Source organism: Pseudochaenichthys georgianus, unplaced genomic scaffold, assembly GCF_902827115.2.
Source record: "Pseudochaenichthys georgianus unplaced genomic scaffold, fPseGeo1.2 scaffold_435_arrow_ctg1, whole genome shotgun sequence".
Lineage (NCBI taxonomy): Eukaryota > Metazoa > Chordata > Actinopteri > Perciformes > Channichthyidae > Pseudochaenichthys > Pseudochaenichthys georgianus.
In genome coordinates, this window is record NW_027263000.1 from 25,488 (window position 1) to 46,861 (window position 21,374).

At 42.9% G+C, this 21,374-nt stretch overlaps 1 protein-coding gene, 2 non-coding genes and 1 gene segment (V, D, J or C); 2 read left to right on the plus strand and 2 right to left on the minus strand.

Annotated features, from left to right (window-relative positions):
- The first annotated feature begins 38 nt into the window (after positions 1 to 38).
- LOC139433421 (Ig kappa chain V-II region MOPC 167-like) lies at positions 39 to 11,473 on the plus strand. The segment is given in 5 exon segments: positions 39 to 116; positions 2,149 to 2,305; positions 3,682 to 3,876; positions 4,141 to 4,293; positions 10,792 to 11,473. Coding segments are annotated over 4 exon segments (450 nt in total).
- On the minus strand, positions 10,636 to 10,708 carry trnak-uuu (transfer RNA lysine (anticodon UUU)). The gene has a single exon. It is a non-coding gene; the product is annotated as a tRNA-Lys (tRNA).
- On the minus strand, positions 11,221 to 11,293 carry trnat-ugu (transfer RNA threonine (anticodon UGU)). Its single transcript has one exon. It is a non-coding gene; the product is annotated as a tRNA-Thr (tRNA).
- Positions 11,474 to 11,933: 460 nt separating the features above from the next.
- Positions 11,934 to 21,374, plus strand: part of LOC117442470 (E3 ubiquitin-protein ligase DTX4-like) — a 47,392-nt gene continuing 37,951 nt past the window's right edge. The window contains exons 1-2 of one of the 2 annotated variants that reach the window (XM_034078478.2): positions 11,934 to 12,274; positions 13,340 to 13,566. In XM_034078478.2, coding sequence (XP_033934369.1) covers positions 12,243 to 12,274; positions 13,340 to 13,566 — 259 coding nt within the window. In that variant the 5' untranslated portion in view covers positions 11,934 to 12,242. Of the gene's footprint in view, positions 12,275 to 12,565; positions 13,059 to 13,339; positions 13,567 to 21,374 lie in introns of those variants that run through there. The other variant, XM_034078479.2, reaches the window with a different exon arrangement.

Below are 21,374 nucleotides of genomic sequence, written 5' to 3' on the forward strand. Positions count from 1 at the left end.
ATGTTGTTGTCACTGAGTGGAACTTTAACCTCTACGTCATCATGCACACTGAACACACAAAGTATAATGCTCATGACTGCTATTCATGAGAGGAGATGGACTGACTCCATACAAAGGTAATATGATGTAATGCTTATATATTTTGTTCGAGAAATATATATATAATCTGGTAGTCATATTGATGATGATGATGATGATGATGATGATGATGATGATGATGATGGGGATACCACATCTGCTACAGTATCACAATAAGTGCTAATGAAAATACACATTTAAATAGATTTATAAGTTAATAAGTTAATAATAATAAAATAAAGCAAATATAACAATACAAATAATATAAAATAAAAAATGTTTTACAATTATATTGTTTTGGGGTGGAGGCAGATATTCCAGAGAAATATGTACCATGCCTATATAATCTAACATGAGGGGTAACAGGAAGGGGTAGGTAGGCTTCACCTACATCCCAAACAAAGTTGAAATACATGTCTGTAACCTTCTTGCACTTACGTCATCCTCACAGTCCACATACTGTATGTATAAGAAAAGAGATAAATGATGACACAAATCTCCATAAATCAAACTCAAAGTTTGAGAACATTGGGATTGTAGCCTTTGCAGACCATTTACATTCACAAAAACCTATAAAACACACTACATGAAAGGGAAAACCCCATAACGCATAGAACATCTTTAAGTTAAGTATACCGTCAATTGTTCTAGCTAAGTCTGGGCTGCTTATGAGTTAAACGTGTTGAAGGTTATGCAGCAGGAAGCCATTGGTGACCGACTTGCTTGTCAGGCATGGGCAACATGCAACAGGTGTTACATACAGGAAGTGGTCATGCACCACCACAACCTGTCACACCATTCTAGGGGGAATGGGACTTGGGTACTACATTATGTGTATTTCTATATTATAGTATATTTTTTGCTAGCTGTGTTTGTGTAAGCTGTTAAATAGTATAACTGAAATACTACATTGTCTTGTGGGTTGTATTTATGGGTTTATGTTAAGTTAGCATAGTCTGCTCTGGTCATGTATATTCTTTTAATAAGGTACATTTAAAAAAAAATCCACCTGTGACTGCTTATGCTTGTCTCTCAAAGTGAAAAAACCCTCCAACTTATTACCGATATCTTTTATATTTCTTACCTTATTTATTTACCTGTTATCAGTCATATCTAATTATCACCCACACTTGGCAAATGGAAGTATGGTTATCTGTGTTGAAAAAGCAAGCACAGTCAACAAAGGGTGCCAAGACTTGATAACTTTAACAGATTACTTGCCTCCCATGCATTCAAAAATAATGATAGGCTACTGCTATGTATTTCCTGATGTTCAACTAAATTAACAGACCAAAACCAACAAAAGAATGACTTCAGGGTATGTAAAAGTTTGTGAATTAAATACCCTGTCTTTAATTCACAAATATTTGTGTTTTCTGTAGAACACTAACTTCTACAGAAAAACAGAACACTAACTTCTACTGAAGACACTAATATTTGAACACAGCTGGGAAAGTAAAGTTTCTAAAAATGTGTTTACAAAAAGTAAAACACTTTTAAAAAGAAGAAGATAGTTAATTTGTTCGCAGTCGATCAGTACACTTTAAAGAGTGCAAATTGTAGTGTTTGTTAATATTTACAGCAGGCCTATGTGTGGATATATATCAACCAGTGTGGCTCATTCAAATGTTCTTGTTATATTCTATCTAGACAACAATGGGGCTCTATGGCACGAAGGAATAAAATATGTGTTTGACACACAGACAATACTTTTTGGCCCCCGACTCAAGAGAACCTTGGGCTAATTGAACCTCCTCCTTAAGTTTGACAGCCTCCTTCCCCCAAACAGATCCGATTTCAAATTAATTTGACTTAAAGTCAATCAAACTTTGAAATATCGAATTCAATGCGATAGAAAGTGAAAAAGTTCCTTCTGCCAAAATATTGATAAAAGGTAAAGTAGAGCTTGCTTTTTCTCTATAATGACTTTTAAGCTGTAAATTAAATTACTAAAATGTAAAGCACAGTACAGAAGAGGACAATGTATCACATTTTAATCATTGTTGTTTTGAGCACAGAAGAGAGACATGTTTTATTCTCAGGGTAAATATAGCTTCATTACCTTTTTAGGTTTTCACTTTCCTTGAAGCCAGACAACTCCACCTTCCGTGGAAACAGTGACACGCAACTAAAAAGGAAGTCCGTGTGCTGTTAATGTAACAAACAGAAGAAAAAAAATAGAAACACAAGAAGAAGAAATCTGACTGGATAACAATGATCGTTGTTGGTGAGTAACAAAAACACCATATAAATATAATTTTGGATATCAGAAAGTCACCGAGTTTTATAAGTAAGGAATAAGGTTATACTTTTAGATCAAGGTAGAATCCGAATGACATGAAACAACGACCAATGATTACAATGGCACAAACACGCAGATGTGGCGGCAGCACTGGATGTTTCTGATTGATATTGCTTCTTCATCCTTTTAAATTGTGTCAAGTGATGAGAAGGGAATGATAGTAATTGTTTTGTTGAGGGAAAATGAGAATCAAATCAACTATAATAAGGAGGTAGATCATGGGTAAAGAAAGATAAGCTGCAAAAAGCCTCCATGTACAAGTGAATTTTAAGAAAATATTTAAAAATACTAACTTGGTCAGGTGTTGATTTCTAAAACTTCAAGCACCATACTGAAATCTTTAATCAGATGTGTTGATAATAGAACCAAGAAATGATGACCTCAGTTTGAATACAGCAATGTATTTTATGGACAGTAGCATAGTAGGCGTCTTTGCTTTGGGGACCTATTATTGTCGTTTTCAGATGATTACTTCATATGTTTTCGGTCCATGCACCGCTGAGCTGGATTGCTCATTTGTGTGGTTATTAGTGCACATTAAACACTCTTCTGTGCTGGACAAACCCAGCTAACCACCGACCAATAATGTAATGGTAACTTCTTACCCGGTTAGCTGGGCAGAAATCATTTATCCTCTGTCAGGTGGGGTACTGGCAACTGTAAAAAAAAAATGCATTCCCACTTCCGATATCAGTCGGTGTGGATGGCCTCTCAAGTAAACTAGTTTATAAGTCTGTATGTGCGCTGAAAGAAGTCACATACAACATTTTTCATTCCGGACTTTTATTTGGATGCAGAACATATTTGTGTGGGTGAAAGCAATCCTATCGAGTTACCCAATATTGTGTATTCTTCTACGCATGTTTTTTAAATGTACAGTTCCAGTTACCAGTTCCTTTTTGTGTTGGAGGCTTACCAGTGCATAACAGTGGAATTGCATGTTGTGGCCTACAACTGCACAAAGGAGAATAGAGAAAAGCAGTGGAATTAGCATTGGTCACCAGAACAGAGATTGGCTATGGAGAAAGAAGTTCTCACAATTGTCAATGAAAGAAGTCTGTCAAAATTAAGAAAATTGGGTTAGTAGGCTGTAAACAAAAGGGTACAATTAATTTATAGTAAAAGGGAGATATTTGACTATAGCATCAGCACTACTTTACTATATCTATACTACTATACTTTTTCAAAAAATATGTTTAAACTCAAATGATTGCATGTCAATTAACACTGTTTAAAAAGATTGAGTCTAAACATTTGCTTTAAGTTTAAACTGAGTTAATAATCCATTTGATTCACTCTAGGGTTTATCATGATGTCTGGTATTTGGATGCCCTTTGTCCCTGCTGCTGAGGTCCAATATGTCGAGTACGGTTCAACAGTGACTCTCAACTGCAAGATATTCTACATTTATGATACAACCTGGCTTAGGAACAACCCTGATTCCACCCCAACTGTGATCCTCAGCGCCAGCCTCACAGAGGCACAACCAGTCCAAGGTATTAGACAGTCTCAATTGCTGATTTGAACCAAAATTGAATCATAAAAACAACTGAAGTCTAAACTGAACTGAGGCAGAAGTCATACTGTAAACAACTCTTTAAGTGTCAAATGTGTTAATAAAACTGGGGTAAAAAAACATAAACTGGGAATACAGAACATCAGAATCAGAATACTGTTATTCGTCCCACAGAGGGGAAATGTACAATATATCGTATTGTTTGATACTGTATGTGCTCAACCGACTACAACTTTTTGCTCAGGGTTTCAGCTTAACTTTCGCTTCTCATTGGAAATAATGAACCGATCTCTGGCACTGAAGATCACTAATATTGAGGAGGGAGACCTTGGGCTGTACTACTGTATTGCTAATGTGGAGACAGCTTTAACAGTTGGGAGAGGAACCACGCTTAAAGGTAGATGAATATATTTTGTGTTGTGTTTACTAGGCCTTGTTGCACACTTGCTTATTGAAGTATAATGGCTGTATCTCAAGCCTGTAGATTTATCTTCATGCATCTCACTCAAAGATATGTCACCTTGATAAATAATAAACATAAATTAATAATAATAATGCAAATGGGAGATATGTTGTGTCAGAGCTGACCGTTCAATCTCTTCCTGCCAGACAACTTAAGTCTAACACAGTAAATAAACATGCAGCTGGGGTTACGTAATGTAACCCAGCTTCTATGAGTATAGGCTTCGCCCTCTAAGGCTATCGCTATTGGGTAATCCCCACTGCACGTGTGCAGCACTGACAGACTTATTCCACGCCCACCTATGACGTGGGCCCCACCTCCAGGCTCACTTCCGTATAAATAGGAAGTAGGCCCTACAATCCACTCCAACAGCTTTTCTTCAGCTATTCACGGAACCAGTGGGACCCGAACCTGAGAAGACTGTGCCTATACTCATAGAAACTGGGTTACAGTACGCAACCCCAGTTCTATATCGTATAAGGCTTCGCCCTCTAAGGCTATCGCTATTGGGTTAAGGGCGAAGCAGGATGTAGTCTACGCCCCACTGGTTCCGTCCGTTACCAGAAGCACAAAACACACCTACTCAACCCATGTTCATTTTGCTGTGCGTAAATGGAGCATCACATTCCCAGGGAATATAGCATTAAAAAATGAATATTTCTCCATCAGGGAACGAAGGTAGGCTTACTCGGGCTACTTGTCGTTTATAAAAAGTAGAGATCGAGTCTCACTTGTTAAAAACGATCAAGAGAAGGGAACAAAAGGCCGCTCTCTAAGTGCCGACAGGCAGGAGAGAGGGCATGCAATTGAAAAACCCTGACATTACTCATTCTGGCAGGCTATTCAGTACTGAATGTGTCAGAGAGGAATGGGAGACATCCCTCAAATACAAACGAATAAAAGAACAGGGTGAAGACCAAGATGCAGCAATGCAAATGTCTTCCACTGTCATTCCTCGGTGCAACGCCGTAGAAGTTGATATTCTCCTGGTGCTGAGCGCTTTAATGTTTTCCCGGGGATCCAACCCAGAGAAAACATACGCCTGCGACACAGCCTCACACAGCCAGTGTGAAAGGCGCTGTGCAGATAGAGGCTGCCCTAATGAGCGCTCTCTGTAATGCACAAACAGATGCTGGGATTTGCGTAAAGCAGCCGTGCGTGCAACATAGCATGCCAGCGCGAGCACGGGACAGAGGAGATGAGATGTGGCTTCCTCCTCTGATGTGTGAGGAGGAGGAAATAAGCCCTCCAAGGTTATCACTCTCGATCTAAAAGAGCTTGTGATCCCCTTTGGCATAAAAACCGGGTTAGGGCGCAAAACAGCTAAGCTGCCATCTCCTTGGATCCGGAGACATGACGGAGCCACAGAGAGAGCAGACAAATCACTCACCCTTTCAGCTGATGTCAGAGCCAAGAGCAGAGCTACTTTGGCTGACAAGAACTTCAGGGGAACCTGATCTAGTGGTTCAAATGGAGCTTTACTCAGTGCGCGTAACACTAAAGCCAAAACCCATTGAGGCGCCAAAGCGCGTGACACAGGTCTGAGTCTCTGTGCTCCCCGTAGAAAACGTTTTGTCAGAGGGTGACTACACACCGTGCTGACACCAATCTATGTGGTAAGATGAAATGGCTGCAGCATATGTTTCGACCGTGCTATAGGTCAAATTCCTGTCCAGCAACAGCTGGAGGAACGACAGCACGAGGCAGGGGGCCCAACACGGTCCAGGATTTTTCCTACAGACCAAACGGAACATTGTCCATTTGGCTGTGTAGGATGTGTGTTCAGCAGCTGCGCTGATCGAACACCTCCCTGGCGATTTATGTAGGCCACCGCTGCTTTGTTGTCTGTTCGAATCAACACATGTTGATTGTTCAGCAACGGGACGAAGTGCTGGAGCACTTTCCATACGGAGAGTAATTCCAGCACGTTTAAATGGAGAGACATGTGACCCGGCCACTGTCCCCCCACTGCCTGCGACATGCACGTTCCTGAGCCTGCGAGAGATGCGTCTGTGAACACTGTGGTGTGTGACGTCACTCTGCTCAGGGGCACCCCCACTGACGTGGAGATTTTTTCAGTGGGTTCAATCCAAACCCACGGAAGGAGGAATGTACACCATGCGTCTCCTCTGACGCACAGGGTCGATACGCAGGCAAATAGACCACCTCTGGAGTCTCCTCACTGGGAAGGAGCCACGTGACCAGCTGATATCCTGCCTAACAGCTGCATCACGGAGAGGGCCGTCACCGCCCCGCGGGGTGTGACGCGCCGGAGGAGAGCTGTCCGAGCTGCTTAAAAACCAATAGGTTTTTAAAGACAGCCGGTTTATGCAGCGAGCCATGATGCCTAAAACCAACAGGTCAGGGGCAGCCGGCTTAACCGGTGAGCCTTGCTGCTTATTATTATCCATCTGTCCATCGAACACGCGCCTCGCCACTCTGAGTAATACTCTGAGAGCGCGCGACCTGCTCTGGATGTGCTGTGGTTGTCATGGTGACGAGCCACGTCAGAGCCCTCGCCACCGTTGCCCGTGAAGCAACCCAAGAGGGGCCCGGTCCGAAAAGGCTGCGAGGGGGCCTCCACACGCTGCATCTCACACCGGCTCTCATCCTGTCTCTATTTATGAGAAGGCTCGTAAACTGGACATTGAGGCGCGTTCACGCTCAAACCTGCTGAGGAATGAGCGGAGGTGTGTGCAGTGCTATTCACACAGTGCGTAATAACAGCCCTGGTCTCATTACGACCGTGTGTAGTAGGCACATCTGGGACAGAGGAAAAACCGTGCTGCCTGCTAACCGACAGGTTAACAGCTGCACCGGAGGAGAGCTGTCGCTTTCTCCATTCTCTGCTATGAGAGTCGCGCTCTCATGCGGGCTGAGTTCAATTCCACTCCCAGTTAAATGTCTGGGAGGGAAGAGGACAGCTCTTCTTCCAGTTGATAATGAAACCCAGGCTTGACAGATGAGATACGAGCTGTATCGTCTGAAAACCGCTTCCTCCCTGTAGCGAGCCAGCCATAGCTGGTCGTCCAGGCAAAAATAACCCTCATCCCCACTCTGAGTAGCTGCTCCAGCCGTCTCCACCCACTTTGAAAAAAGTGTGTGGAGCCAGGAATGAGAAACGCAGGAATTTGCTGTGTTTCGGGATGATGGTTACGTGGAGGTAAGCATCCTTCAGGATTATGGATGTGCATCTCCCTGGTGAACACACTCCAGCACCTGTTTGATCGTCAGCATGGGAAAAGGCCATTCCCTTGTTGGACACTGACAGATCGAGGATGGATCTCATTCCCCCCGCCCCGTCTCCTTCGGGACCAGAAAATAGCGGGAGTAAAAACCCCTGATTTTCTTCCCTTTGAGGAACCCCGGGAAAAGGCTTTCTTTAACCAGAGTTCCTGCCGCTCTGCACGGAGCGCGAGACACTGTTCCTGGGATGACAGGGTTCCCTGTATCCCGTAGAACTGCGGGGGGAGAGGCGAATTGCAGAGACTACCCTCTGCCCATCCGCCTGCTCATCCATCTGTCCATCAGACACACTCGCCGCCAACCTGAGTACCATACAGTACTCTGATAGTGCCGGGTGTACATTCTCTGGATGTGCTGTGGTTGGTAACAAACCACGCCAGAGCCCTCCACACGCTGCATTCCACCCAGGCTCTCAATATGTCGTCGTTTAGGAGAATACTCGTAAACTGCGCATTCACGCTCAACACCACTAAGGGATGAGCGGAGGTGTGTGCAGTGCTGTCCACCCAATGCGTAATAATGGCCCTCCGTGGGCTTATTACGACCGTGGGTAGGAGGTGTCTGAGACAGAGGAAAAATCCATGCTGCCTAAACCCAAAAAGTTTACGATAGACGGATTTGAATAGCAAGCCCAGCTGTTTTATTAACCGATAAGTTAAAAAAAACAGCCAGCTTAGGCAGCGAGCCATGCTGCCAAGTAACCAATAGGCTATTGGCAGCTGGCTTAACCGGGGAGCCTTCCTGCATATTAACTTCCCTCTGTCCATCTAACCCACGCGCCGTCACTCAAGGCGCGAACCTGCTCTGGATGTGCTGTGGTTGTCATGGTGACGAGCCACGTCAGAGCCCTCGCCGCCGTTGCCCGTGAAGCAGCCCAAGAGGGGCCCTCCACACGCTGCATCTCACACCGGCTCTCATCCTGTCTCTGTTTCGGAGAAGGCTCGTAAACTGGACATTGAGGCGCGTTCACGCTCAAACCCGCTGAGGGAATGAGCGGAGGTGTGTGCAGTGCTATTCACACAGTGCGTAATAACAGCCCTAGGCTCATTACGACGGTGTGTAGTATAGGCACATCTGGGACAGAGGAAAAACTGTGCTGCCTATAACCGACAGGTTAGGAGCATCAGGTTTAACCGTCAAGCCCTGCTGTTAAATAACCGACTGGTTAATTACAGCTGGCTTGTGCCACGAGCCCCGCTGCCGCGCTAACCAACAGGTTACAGCCGGCTCAAACGGCGAGCCCCGCTGTCTGTTTAACCGTACAGGTAACCAACAGCTGGCTTATGCACCTCCACACGCTGTATTACACAGCGGCTCTCCTCATGTCGCCGTTTAGGAGAAAACTCGTAAAACGGACATTGAGGTTCACGCTCAAACCTGCTTGAGGAATGAGCGGTGGTGTGTATAGGAGGCACATCTGTGACATAGTCAAACCCGGGCTGTCTAATTAACCGACAGGTTTTAAAGACAGCTGGTTTGAGCCGTAAGCTTTGCTGCCTAACAACCGACAGGCTGTGAGGCAGCCGCTTATGCAGCTTTATGTCATCCGGAGGAGAGCTCTCCTGAACCGGGGGAACGGGGAGATCTCATTAGGTGGCTGCCTTTCCGATGATCTCTGGGAGTTCCTGGAGAATACCGCCTATCGACGGCAGAGCAGTGATGGCGGATAGAGGGACCCGTTGACCCGTCGTCAGCCCGGCAGCCGAACCTAGGCTCGGCTACCGGGCTGACCCTGGGCCCCCGCCCCGTCTCCTCCGCCGGAGGAGAGGGAGACAGGGCGGGGGAACCACATGGTGATCCGTGAATGGAGGGGAAGGAGTCGCCTGACTGCTGCCCGCCACTCGGATCCAATAAATAAAGGGCTTGGTCCACATAGTAAAACTCCTGGACTAGCCAATCATCCTCGCGTCCGCTCTCCACTGCCTGTGGGCCAGAGGGAGACGGACACAATGAGTGCACGACACCTGGGGAGTGAGAGCCGCGTTTGCGTGCTCTAATCCCCGGCAAAACTCACACCGTGAGCTCCGGTCGTAACACATATGTCGGGTTGACACTGGGCCCCCACCCTGTTTCCCCCGTCCGGAGGAGAGGGAGGATGGGCCCACGGGAACCAGGAATGTTTGCTCTTTTAGTAAGTAGCTCTTAAAAGAATTTGTTTTGCCTGTCAATGCTTCTGCAACGGAGTGCTGAAGAAAATTAGGAGTGGATTGTACAGTAGGGCATACTTCCTATTTATACGGAAGTGAGCCTGGAGGTGGGGCCCACGTCATAGGTGGGCGTGGAATAAGTCTGTCAGTGCTGCACACGTGCAGTGGGGATTACCCAATAGCGATAGCCTTAGAGGGCGAAGCGGCGAAGCCTTATACGATATAGAACCAGGGGATATATAAAGTTGCTTTGTTTGTACTAAAAAACACATGGTTACCAGTGTTTTTTACCCATTAGCACCATTAGGGTTCTGTGTGTGTAAATGAAGTACTTTATAGGCAAGTAAATGCCTTAATATTTACCATATTTGATGTGGAGGAACAGAACATTTCAGGAAAAGTATGAAGTGTGATTTCATTATGCAACGTTAACAGTAAAAATCCAGTAAAAATGATCTTAACCACAGCTTGTTTTATTTCTCTCTGCACTTCTTCAGTTTCATCTCAAGGATCCTCTTGGTCTTTCTTTCAACACTGTATGGTTGTGGGTTTTGTTCTGCTGGTTATGGTGCTGGCTGTTTGCATCACCCACTGGAAAGCAAACTTTAACAGGGAGAACACCGTCAACCACTGCCAACAGCATTCATAGACAACATCGTAAACACCAGATAATGCAGTAAAAGTTTGATCTCACCTCTGCTTTTAAATGTTTAATAGTCTGATCCAAGTGAGTGGGGAAAGTTTCACGATTTAATGCATTTTAGTTTGCTTTCTCACTTGTAAAACGAGTTTCAAAATGTCAAAATGTTAAATATTGAAGTAGTATAAAATACAAACAATAAAAAGCATAATTAACTAATTAAAGCATTTACAAAAGGCTGTACGCCCGAACAGGGACTTGAACCCTGGACCCTCAGATTAAAAGTCTGATGCTCTACCGACTGAGCTATCCGGGCTCTAATCGTGTCCTAAACAACATTGGTATTTGACTTATCAGAAACAATTTTACATTGTTTTTCGTATTTTTGTTTTTTGTTAGCTGCTGAATCTGGCTACGGTTTACCACATCTAATGTCATTCATCATCGTCCTCCATAAGTGGGCCGTGATCGAAGAAACCGTGCCGTGAGTGGCTCTTTGCAATGTTACCTATAGGGCCTAGCCGTGAATGCTTTTTTTGTCCAATGTTATCCCGCGCCGCAATTGGCTATCGTCCAATGTGATCCCGTTATATATGACTGTGTTTTTCTGATTTGTAAACAAGTGGCTATAATGATGATTAACATTATGTCATGTAGTTATTGTTGTTGTTGATGTTGTATTAATTATATGTATTATTTGTTACTGCTTGCACTGTAATTAGATGTTTACAGATTTGAAGTTTGTAAAATGCTTAAAAATTATTGATTTAAATGTTTGTATGTAAATTCTCTGTATCATGTTTATCAAAAAAAATGTAAAAGATTATTAGGCCCCAGCGAGATTTGAACTCGCGACCCCTGGTTTACAAGACCAGTGCTCTAACCCCTGAGCTATGGAGCCATTGCCGTATACACATGACGTCATTTTCAAATAAATAGTTATTTTTCAAGCTATATGGATTTATTTTGTTATATAACATGTTTTCAAAAAAATTGCATACCTGTACATTATAGGAATTCATTTTCGACCCAAAATGTAATCCCGCCCTAATAAACTGCCTACGATTTATTCAAATCATGATTTGCACTTATGTATCTACTTGAAAAGTGTGTTGTTTCAAATTCGTCCACCAGGTGGCAGCAAATCAACATATTAAAAAATACATACGTCTTCAGCGATCTCCTTCTGAAATTACTGCCTGTCATTTCAGGGGACCATAGGAAGTTGTTTGTTTGTTTGTTTGTTTGTTTGTTTGTTTGTCTTTGTATAAAAACCATAATCAGAACATGACTTTAATCCATTGCGCTTTCACTATTGTATAAGTTACTGGTAACAATTCATAAATAAATTGACAAACGTCAAAACGTGAAATGTGAAATAGGTCAAACCAAAGCATACATTACATTACCGGCAGTGTTGCCTGGATCATGAAATGTTTTGGGAGACCATGTTTCTATTGGTTGTGCAACTTGTGGGCCACCCTCACGGTTGGGGCTACAGGGCGTGGTGAGAGGCCGGGGCCCCCTGCTGTCCCCCCACTCTGCAGCCACAAGTTTCCCCACAGGAAGATGAAGATGGACGCTAAAGGGTAGCAAAGGGATAAACATGGCAGAGTTCATTTCAATGCATCGTGGAGGTTACATTTCCCTAACCTTAGCACATTTGGAGGGAGTTTAGTCCATCTCTATTTGGACTTTGAATTGTTCTAATCGAAAGAAAGGGGATTTGGTTTTGTTCGACCGGCTGGGGGAAAGAAAGTGCCATGGTGGAGCCAGGAGGACGAAAGAGCAGATGTAATTCATGAATAGGTCTGTGAAGAACCTGGATTTTGTTTCAAGTGTCCAGGACCATGATAGTGGACCAAGAAGTTCACATCAACAGGTGAAGGATTAATTAAGATTTGTTTTTAAATGATGTAAAAGTGTTAAACGACATGACATATTCTATACTGGTGCATATTACCTAACCAAATGTTAAAATGCAGTGTCCACCACGACTAACAACACTGTATTAATGATGTAGTAAAACCTTACAAATGACAAACTTTTTTTATGGTCAGTTGTTTGAAATTCTTAATAATAACTAGACTCTGGACAAATGCACAATGGACAGTTTTTTTTTTAGATACATGTGTTTTTAGTTCATCCCTCTAGTGTTGTGTTCGAGACCAGTCTAACCTGTTCCGATATGACCCGGGTTGCTTATTACTGAGGTTGCGCTGTTGCCACTACTTTCTCAACATTTAGGAATGCTACGCCCCAAACTACAGGAGACAAACACACTAGCTGTTGCTATCCTCACCCTGTCGAGTCTGGTTCTGACGGGATGTATAGTCTATAGCTCCAGCTAAAAAAGGAATAACAAGCGATATTGTTCAAAACGCGTTTCCCCACACCGAGGCGGGTTCTTCTGCTGAGGCCGTCGCTGGAAATACACGACTCGACGGAGAAGCTATCGTTGTGTCTTCTTGAGCAAGGACTAGCAAGAATACAACACACTATTTAGGCCGCTTTGTTGTCAGTTATTGCGGCTGACACAACACCATATAATTAAGACAGTCGGGCAAGGGCCAGGGTTTCCTTCGTCGCTTGACCATGCGAGGAGCTCGGATCTACGTAGAAGAATGTTTCTGCATCTCCCGGCGTTAGCTCAGCCGCGGCTCCATGTAAGGAACTGGCTTTGTTTTAGCTTCGGGGGTACAGACTGCCTGTATTCATTTATAACGGAGGAGAAAGACACAGATAGAAAATAAAGGGTATTATTAAAATGTATATCACAATTAAAAGGACAGTGTGTCTAAATTCCGTCTTGTTTGATGTGTGTTTGGCCTCTGCTCTGTGCAGGCAGCCTTCATTTTGGCAAACAAATCCCTCCGCTGTGATTAGCGATGCATGAAGCTAACAAATAAGTGTGTATTTGGTGCTTCATCTTTAATTTCCTCTCCAGGGCCAACAGTAACAACATGCTCCTGGCCTCTGTCGTGGTGGTGTGGGAATGGCTGAACGAACACGGACGGTGGCGGCCCTACGGCCCCGCCGTCTCCCACCAGATAGAGGCGGCCATCCGGAGCAGCGACCCCCGCGGAGGAAGCGTGGTCCTCGGCCAGGTGGACAACCGGCTCTCACCGTACATCATAGATCTCCAGTCAATGCACCAGTTCAGACAGGACACAGGTAAGACTTGTTGTGGGAGCTAGAGAGAGAGGGTTAACTGTGCATGGGTGTCACGTCTGGGGGTCTTATTCAGGGTTTAGAGGCATTGTGGCACCTTCAGGTGTTTATTCAAAAAAAATCTGCTACATAATCATGGTCATACAGGATACAAGGTCACATATATATTTTATAAAATGATCACTATCTTTGATTGAAGTTTGCCTACTGATTTGTTTTACTTAAATAAACATATCAACACATATAATTGTAAATATTGCGTTATAGCAAGGAACAAATACTTTGGCCTGTTTTTCTGCTGTGCCAACTGTCCCCACTTTTATAAACAAAGCCATAACACAACCAGTGCTGTTTTGATTGGAGTTGGGGACCCTTTTTATGGTTACATTTGGATCACACCATTGAGCCATTGTTGATACTATTCATATTGGTAAAGTTGAGAGTACTTACCTACTCAACATTGTGGTGGGAATGTATTCATCAAATGTGGATAGAGAATCAAACCATTCAGCTGTCTTTGTCATATTTTATTTCTTGCAAGAGAGCGTACAGTATGCAGAGTGAAAGACGAAGAATAGAGTTTGGGTTGCATATTTAAACACAGAGAGAGGAGAAAGGGAGGGGTGAAGCTTGGTGATAACAAAGGAGCATTCTGGAAGTTAGGGAGGCCATATCAGGATGTTCTCAGTTCACCTGAGTGGAAGGTCATACTGTTGGTGCAAATAGAGTGTAACGAACAACACTGCAACACATCTTCTTAAAAAGGAATTTTCCCAAGCTTAGATAAGAAGTGTGAGAAGTAGCAAATATTGATAAACATTAGAAAATAAGAATTACACAATGATATTATTAAAGTAAGTAAGTGAGTATAATATTTTTCTATTACAACATTTACTGTAAAATGTACAATGAAGAGTAGGTCAAACCTCCGATTGGAAATGGATTATATGATTAATTACACATTAATTGCCAGCAGGGTCACACAGTAAAGGTAAATATGAGCAGTATCAGAATACAAAATGCTATTAGAACTTGGATTCCAAACAAATGTTATAGAGGATTTTTGGGATTTTAAGCACCTGAGGCCTTAAACAAAGTGATTAGGTGTCTGACCTACAACTCTTTATCGGTTGATTTGCTCTATACTTTAAACACTTGCATTGGTTCAGCTCATTCTGAAACTTTATAGTATCATGGAACTTCTGTCAGAAACTGAATATGTTTATGTGGTTTTCTGTGTTGGGTTGAAATTCACAATATGATGGTGCGGAGCAGCTGCAAATGACAATTGCACGAAGGAGTTAGCTGCATTCTTTAGCCCTTACCCACTATCACTACTAAAACACACACACACACACACACATACATACACACTCAGCAGCTGCACCCTCCTGACACCAAGAACTGGAGAGAGACCTTGGTTTCGTGGAAAGAATGGAATATGTCAAGGCCTGATGAGCAGAGAGTTCACTTTGGTTGTCCACCCTCCCCCAGTTCTCGTCCTCTCTCACCCCTTCCTCTCCCTCTGTTTTGTACAAGTGTTACGTTTCGTCAATGGGGAAAAGTCCCAAGGGCCTTGGGAGAGATAGAAAGATAACTCCTGTGTGTTTGTCCAGTGAGGGGGTTGTAGAAAAGTCGGGAGTGGTTGTTGCAGAAGGAGTGAGATAATTGGGGAGTCCGTATTCTCTTTCTCTCCCTCTCTCCCTCTTTCTGTCTTTCGCTCCTCCACCATTGTTGGGTTTTGACGAACAGATGTGAGGTACTCCATTGTGGCTATGATACACACAGGAGGTGCAAGTCTGAGAGTTTTGAGAAGCAGTGCAGAACTCGGAGGCAAAGTGGGGGGTTGTTAGGTTTGGGGGTTACTCATTGTTACAAGGTCAGTAAAGTGTAAGATCAAGGTTATAAATAATTATAAAGTGGGGAAGAAGTACCGTCAATGTTGGGTTCTGAGCCCTTTCCTCTCATGAATCAAAATACTGATATTTACCAAACTGATATTCTCATACTAGATATTTAAATGTTCTGAGCTCCTTTTTATTTGCAATGTACAAAACCCTCGAAAATAGCTGGAAATGTTTATATATTCCAGTTGCAGTTAATTAACATCACCTTAATGCAGATATTCGACAGGTCTATTTGAGGAAAAAACGTTTTGGGGGTGGGCTTTTTTGCAGTTATTGACATGTGTTGACAAGGTTGTGTCTTCCTGGTCGAATGTACTTATTGTAAGTCGCTTTGGATAAAAGCGTCAGCTAAATGCAATGTAATGTGTTTAAGCAGAGAAGATATGTCCGCCTTTTTACAATTTTTTTCTTGATCATACTCGCTATGCAAACAGTACACCTCAAACTATTGCCTTAAACCAGGGGTTCTCAAAGTGCGGTCCGCGGGCCAATGGCGGCCCGCGGAAATGTTTCTGGCGGCCCGCGATAGTTAATGTGACACGCTGAAATGCATGCGTTATATTTTAATCCTCCATGGTTGTATCTAGTAAGAATTAGAATGGAATTTAAGAATGGTAAAACTGCGCTGCCTGGGTTGTCATTCCTAAATTATGAATGACAGCTTGTGGAAAGTTTGCTAGACTACTGGTTGCATGGCAACTAGGCATCTCGCGAGTTGCGGTAATTGGTTAGTAGTACAATAAAGAAAGGATTTGTTTTGGAATTATTTTGTGTTCCCTTTTTTCTTGGGTGGCCCTCAATCCAATATTGGGTACCTAAATTGGCCCTCACTCATCAAAACTTTGAGAACCCCTGCCTTAAACAAACTGTGCTACTCTTACAACAAATTCATATATTTCTACATGTTTTGCACTGAATCCCGGGCATGGCAATTGTCACACCAACAACTGCTCAAACTGTTTTCTTTATCTACTCTAGTGCATAAGGATAGAAACTCAATTGGGGGAGAGAAGTAAATCAAGAGAACACAAAGTACTTTCCCCCAATTTTTCATCTTCATCTAATTTGATGGTCGAAATACTATTTTCAAAAACGCCATGGCCGCCTGGAAGTTGTCAGCGATAGTGGTGTGAAAACTGTCTAGTAAGCGCTGCTTTGTTTTAATATGTGCATGAAGAACAACGGCCTGTATACCGCAAGTCATAGGTCTTACGGTTTCTATATTTTTGAACGACGAGTACAGACCCTGCCACCTGCTGTAAGGAAGGGGTGTTCCTCTCAAACAGGCGCAGAACAAGCTAGTTGGACATTAGCTGTAGTCTTGGCAGTGGTCAAGAAGATGCAACAGACGACGGCTCCTTCGCCACTAGTTCTTTGAAGGTCCTTTGGTATGTCTGGGTCTTTAACGTGTTATGTATGAAAAGTGGGATCCAATGTTCTTGTTTTTGGTGCGTGGCACTCTCTGGCTCTTTCGGCAGCGGACCCGGCCAATGAATCCGTACACCAGAATTGTAACTGAAGTGAGGAAAACAATTAAAGCCAAAAGGACACCAATAGTTGGCAATTTGTTTTTTTGGAAGGCTTTAGTGTGTTGTTTACAAAAAGTGGAAGCCCATTTTCCAATCTTTGCTACTCGCTATGCCGTGTTCCTGCTCTGCATTTCTATAAATGAAATACAAGAGTTTTGGAATGAGAGAGAACAAACACAGTTCCTGTAGATTAAGAGGGAGATCTTTCGAGAGATCTTTTTAGCTTTATAGCTCCACTCTTCGAATGCAATTCTACGGAGCCCCAAAGGTTCATCTCGTGCACACGATATACCTTCTCGTTCGCACCAGTAAGTTACCGGTGTGCCAAGTAGGAAGTGGAGCGCACAGGAGGAGACAACCGTTTCATTGCAGACTGTTATGCTCTGCTGAAAAAAACAGCATACAACATATGCTGGTTTTGCTGGTCAACTATGCTGGTCAACACCATGCTGGTCTATGCTGGTCAACACCATGCTGGTCTATGCTGGTCAACACCATGCTGGTCAACACCATGCTGGTCTATGCTGGTTTTTTCAGCAGGGATGTATCTATCTATCACCAGCATATGTTACATACATATACAATGTCTTCTGGTAACTATCAAAATAAAGACATTGTATAGTGTTCATAAGTGTATTTTTATTTAATAAATTATACATTAACAATACAATAATATTACATAAAAACCCTACATCTAAATAAATATATAATCTAAAATGGATGCATTTGATTTAAAAATAACAAATATAATTCAAAATGTAAACGGCAACAAAGAAATTGTAAAAAAAAGTGTTAAACTATTGTTTTTTCTTCTTGTTAATATCCATTATCTTCTCTGTTATGTATCTTCCGGTCTTTGCCAATCTGGCCAGCTTTTCTTGGTCCTCCACGTCTTTCTTGTACAGCCACTGCTTGAAGCAAACTGAAAATAAATAAAAAGATCAGAGTATCAAATATCGTCTAAAAATATACGGTACTACTACTTTTATCGATACCGCTTATCGATCCGGTCCTTTAACAGTACTCTTATCGGTTCTGTTGAAAAAAAAAAAATATATATATATTATTAAGTATTGTTGCCTCGCCCTTAATTCAAGTTTTACTGACTTAATTTTTTGTGAACCGGTGGGTATCCTGTTAGCAACAGATGCTTATTACCATTCTAAATAAGCCTCTATTGTGATAACACAATAAGATAAAGGACCTGAGTGACTTATGATGGAACTGGCAGAATCTCATGATTTTACTGTGGACTTCACTTCACCAGTGTAATATGAAACACGAGTTGGTAATAGACTTGAGCTACTTTAAGGGGAGGCTCAGGTTTGAACAATTATGTTACAAGTAAAAATGCCACTGTTAGCAAATACCCCACCCCCTTTTTTATCATGGCTATTACAAAGACTGACTTGTCATCAGTTTCTTTGAGGGGCGTTTTCAAACTCTGAGGGCATGCTTCTCTCCTGCTCCTGCAGCATGTTGCTCCTCTCGCTCCAGCTGGTCCTGCTGAAGGAGACACATTCCCAGACCCCCACAATGCCTCGGGGCGTTAGGGTCACAGTAGAAGGGGGGCAAGGGTTGGATGTGGGACTCCCAAGAGACGCAGGGGGAGGGAGGTGGATTGTGGTGACGAGCAGGAGGGCTTGTAACCTAACATTAACATTTACATGCACACAAGAAACCAGGTTAGTGGGACACTAATGTTACCATGGGAAATACACATCATGTTTGCATGATTCTCTATGAGATGCCAACCCCCATGGGACTATCTGGCTATCGACCTAACAGCATTGTCTTGCATATCTCCAGTCCTAGGTCTGAGGAATTCTCTTATTGAATGACGAATACAGATTTGAAAATGGAAAGTTTTTTTAAGAAGCCATTGCAAAAGTATTGTAAAAAAGGTTTAATGGTCAAGATTTGGAACTGGAGGATTTTAATGAAATCCTTTTCGCACACAGTGAGTTGGTAGTGTCCACCTCTAAAATAGCGGGTCCACATTATGTACTTGTTTCAATTTGGGACTTGAACCGGGAACCCTGCTATTCCAAAGCCAAGTCCTTACAGATCCCCAAAATCAAATGACTTAAATAGAAGTGAAAAAATCTAAACATGTAAACTGTTACATTATTTTGAGTAGTGATGAAAATGTTGGACACCATAGTCTGACGTGAAGTCTTCAAAACTGTTTAAAATCAGGCCTCTCAAAATATATCAAAGCAGTGTGGACTATGTTCCCCTAACCTTGTGCCTTTGTTCCATAAATTGTGTCAATGTAGTTTTGCGCCATTTTCACAAATTTGATTTATATGCCTAAAGGCCCTGTCACACTGTCCTGAAATTGACACCCGATGGACACACGATAAAGGAAATGTTCAAATTCGGCTCTGATCGTAGCAACATCGGGCCATTCGTGAGGGCATCTTAAGCCATCGTATGACCGCCGGTGGAGTTTCTCAGGCTCCGGCAGCAACTTCATGAGCGGCAACTTTGTAAGGCACTCGTGAGGGCATCTTGTCAAATCGTGTCATCTTCGTGTTATCATCGGTGCATTCGCCCTCACTCTGATCGGGGCAAATGCCCGATGGCACCGAGGATAACAAGATGCCCTCACGATGGCCTTACGAAGGGCAAAATTGACACACGAATTCAACACGAAAATGAACCTTCGCAAGGTCCTTCGGCAATTTTTTGGCATGCCAAAGATTTTGCCTCCGCTCACGAAGTTGCTGCCGGAGCCTGAGAAACTCCGCCAGCGGTCATACGATGGCTTAAGATGCCCTCACGAATGGCCCGATGTTGCTACGATCACAGCCGAATTTGAACATTTCCTTTATCGTGTGTCCATCGGGTTGTTTTATTGCACAACAAAATCATGTAAACATATTATGTAAATAACCCAATTTGTGTTACTGTGAAACTAAAAAGGATATAATATATTATTTTGAAGGAGAGTTGACAGGAAGTTGTTGTTGCTATGGAAACAACATTACGGAGAAAACGTAATATTTTCTACATATAAAGACGGATAAAGTAAAGAACAAAGTCTGAAGATATCAGTACAGTAACATAGTACTGTAACATAATTGTTTTTGGTACTTTCATTGCAGTTGTATGTCTTAAATGTAATGTAAATGTTGCCTTCGTGTGTGGTTCGGGGCCATCTTCGTGCGAAATTCACAATTCCATATTCGTGTGTCCATCGGGTGTCAACTTCGGGACAGTGTGACAGGGCCTTAAATGATTGGAATTGCAAAACCAATAGAGTTTTTATGGAATGTTTGCTTGTGGTCTGTGACTCTTGAACTTAGTATCTATTCTTCTTTTGTCCTGAAGCTTCTGCTTTATGTCCCCACCTGACCCATCTCTCACTATCCCTTTCTCTTTTCTCCTCATCACACCTTTCTCTTTCACCTCTTACGGGGCTGAACATTGACTCTGAACCCGAAAACCCAGGGGACTGGACTCTTTGAAGGTGAGACAAAGTAGAGACAAAGACAGAGAGAGGGAGCTGAAGGGAGTAGTCGGCACAACAACGTGTGGAGAGGGCAACAGGGTTAGACAGCAGTTAAACAGCAAGGGAGAATATTACTGGAGGGAGATGGAATCAGGAAAGATTTAGATAGGATGAGACAGCTGAGGAATCAAGATGTAGGAAGCAGCTAAGGACAGGAGAGAGGGAGGGAAATTAAAGTGACCTCAAAGAAAAATGTAAAGGGGCAAGGGAAAACATTGATGCTATTATATTTAGGGAACTGGGCTTTCTTGAAACCAGAAATCCCCAAAAGTAAATACATTTGCTTAAGGATCTACATTTCCTTTGGGTTTGATGGCTGGATATTGCCTGTTCAATGTGTCTTCACATCATAAATCAGAAGAAAATGACAGGAAGTAACCCTGGGAAAGTAAGATGAGAGAGGTGGGGAGGGTCAGCGCGCTTTAAGTTGTTGTGAAACTCTGCGTGTCAGGTTACTCTGAGTGTGGACTCTTGGGGGACATCACTCACATGCAGGTAGTGGGCGTATCATTCGAACACCAGTAAATGTTTATGTCTCTGCTGCCTTAGTGTATTTTGCTGTAGTTTTGGCAACAACAGCATTTTTACTACAAGTAAATCTTAAGACACTAAACCCTCAATAAACCCTTAATGACACCCTGCACACTGTGAAACACTGAGCAGGTATAAGCACCATACACAAATAAGAGGATTACCTGTGGCTGATGATTCATGTGATGGGGTTTAGAGGGGCTTGCAGAGGGGCCAAAAAATAAATGAGAATTGAAAGAGAGAAGGACTTTGAATGTGTATCAGACAGACATGTTGTACTACATTAATATAACGTGTCCTTTAGCTGCTGCTTTTAACCAAAGCCAC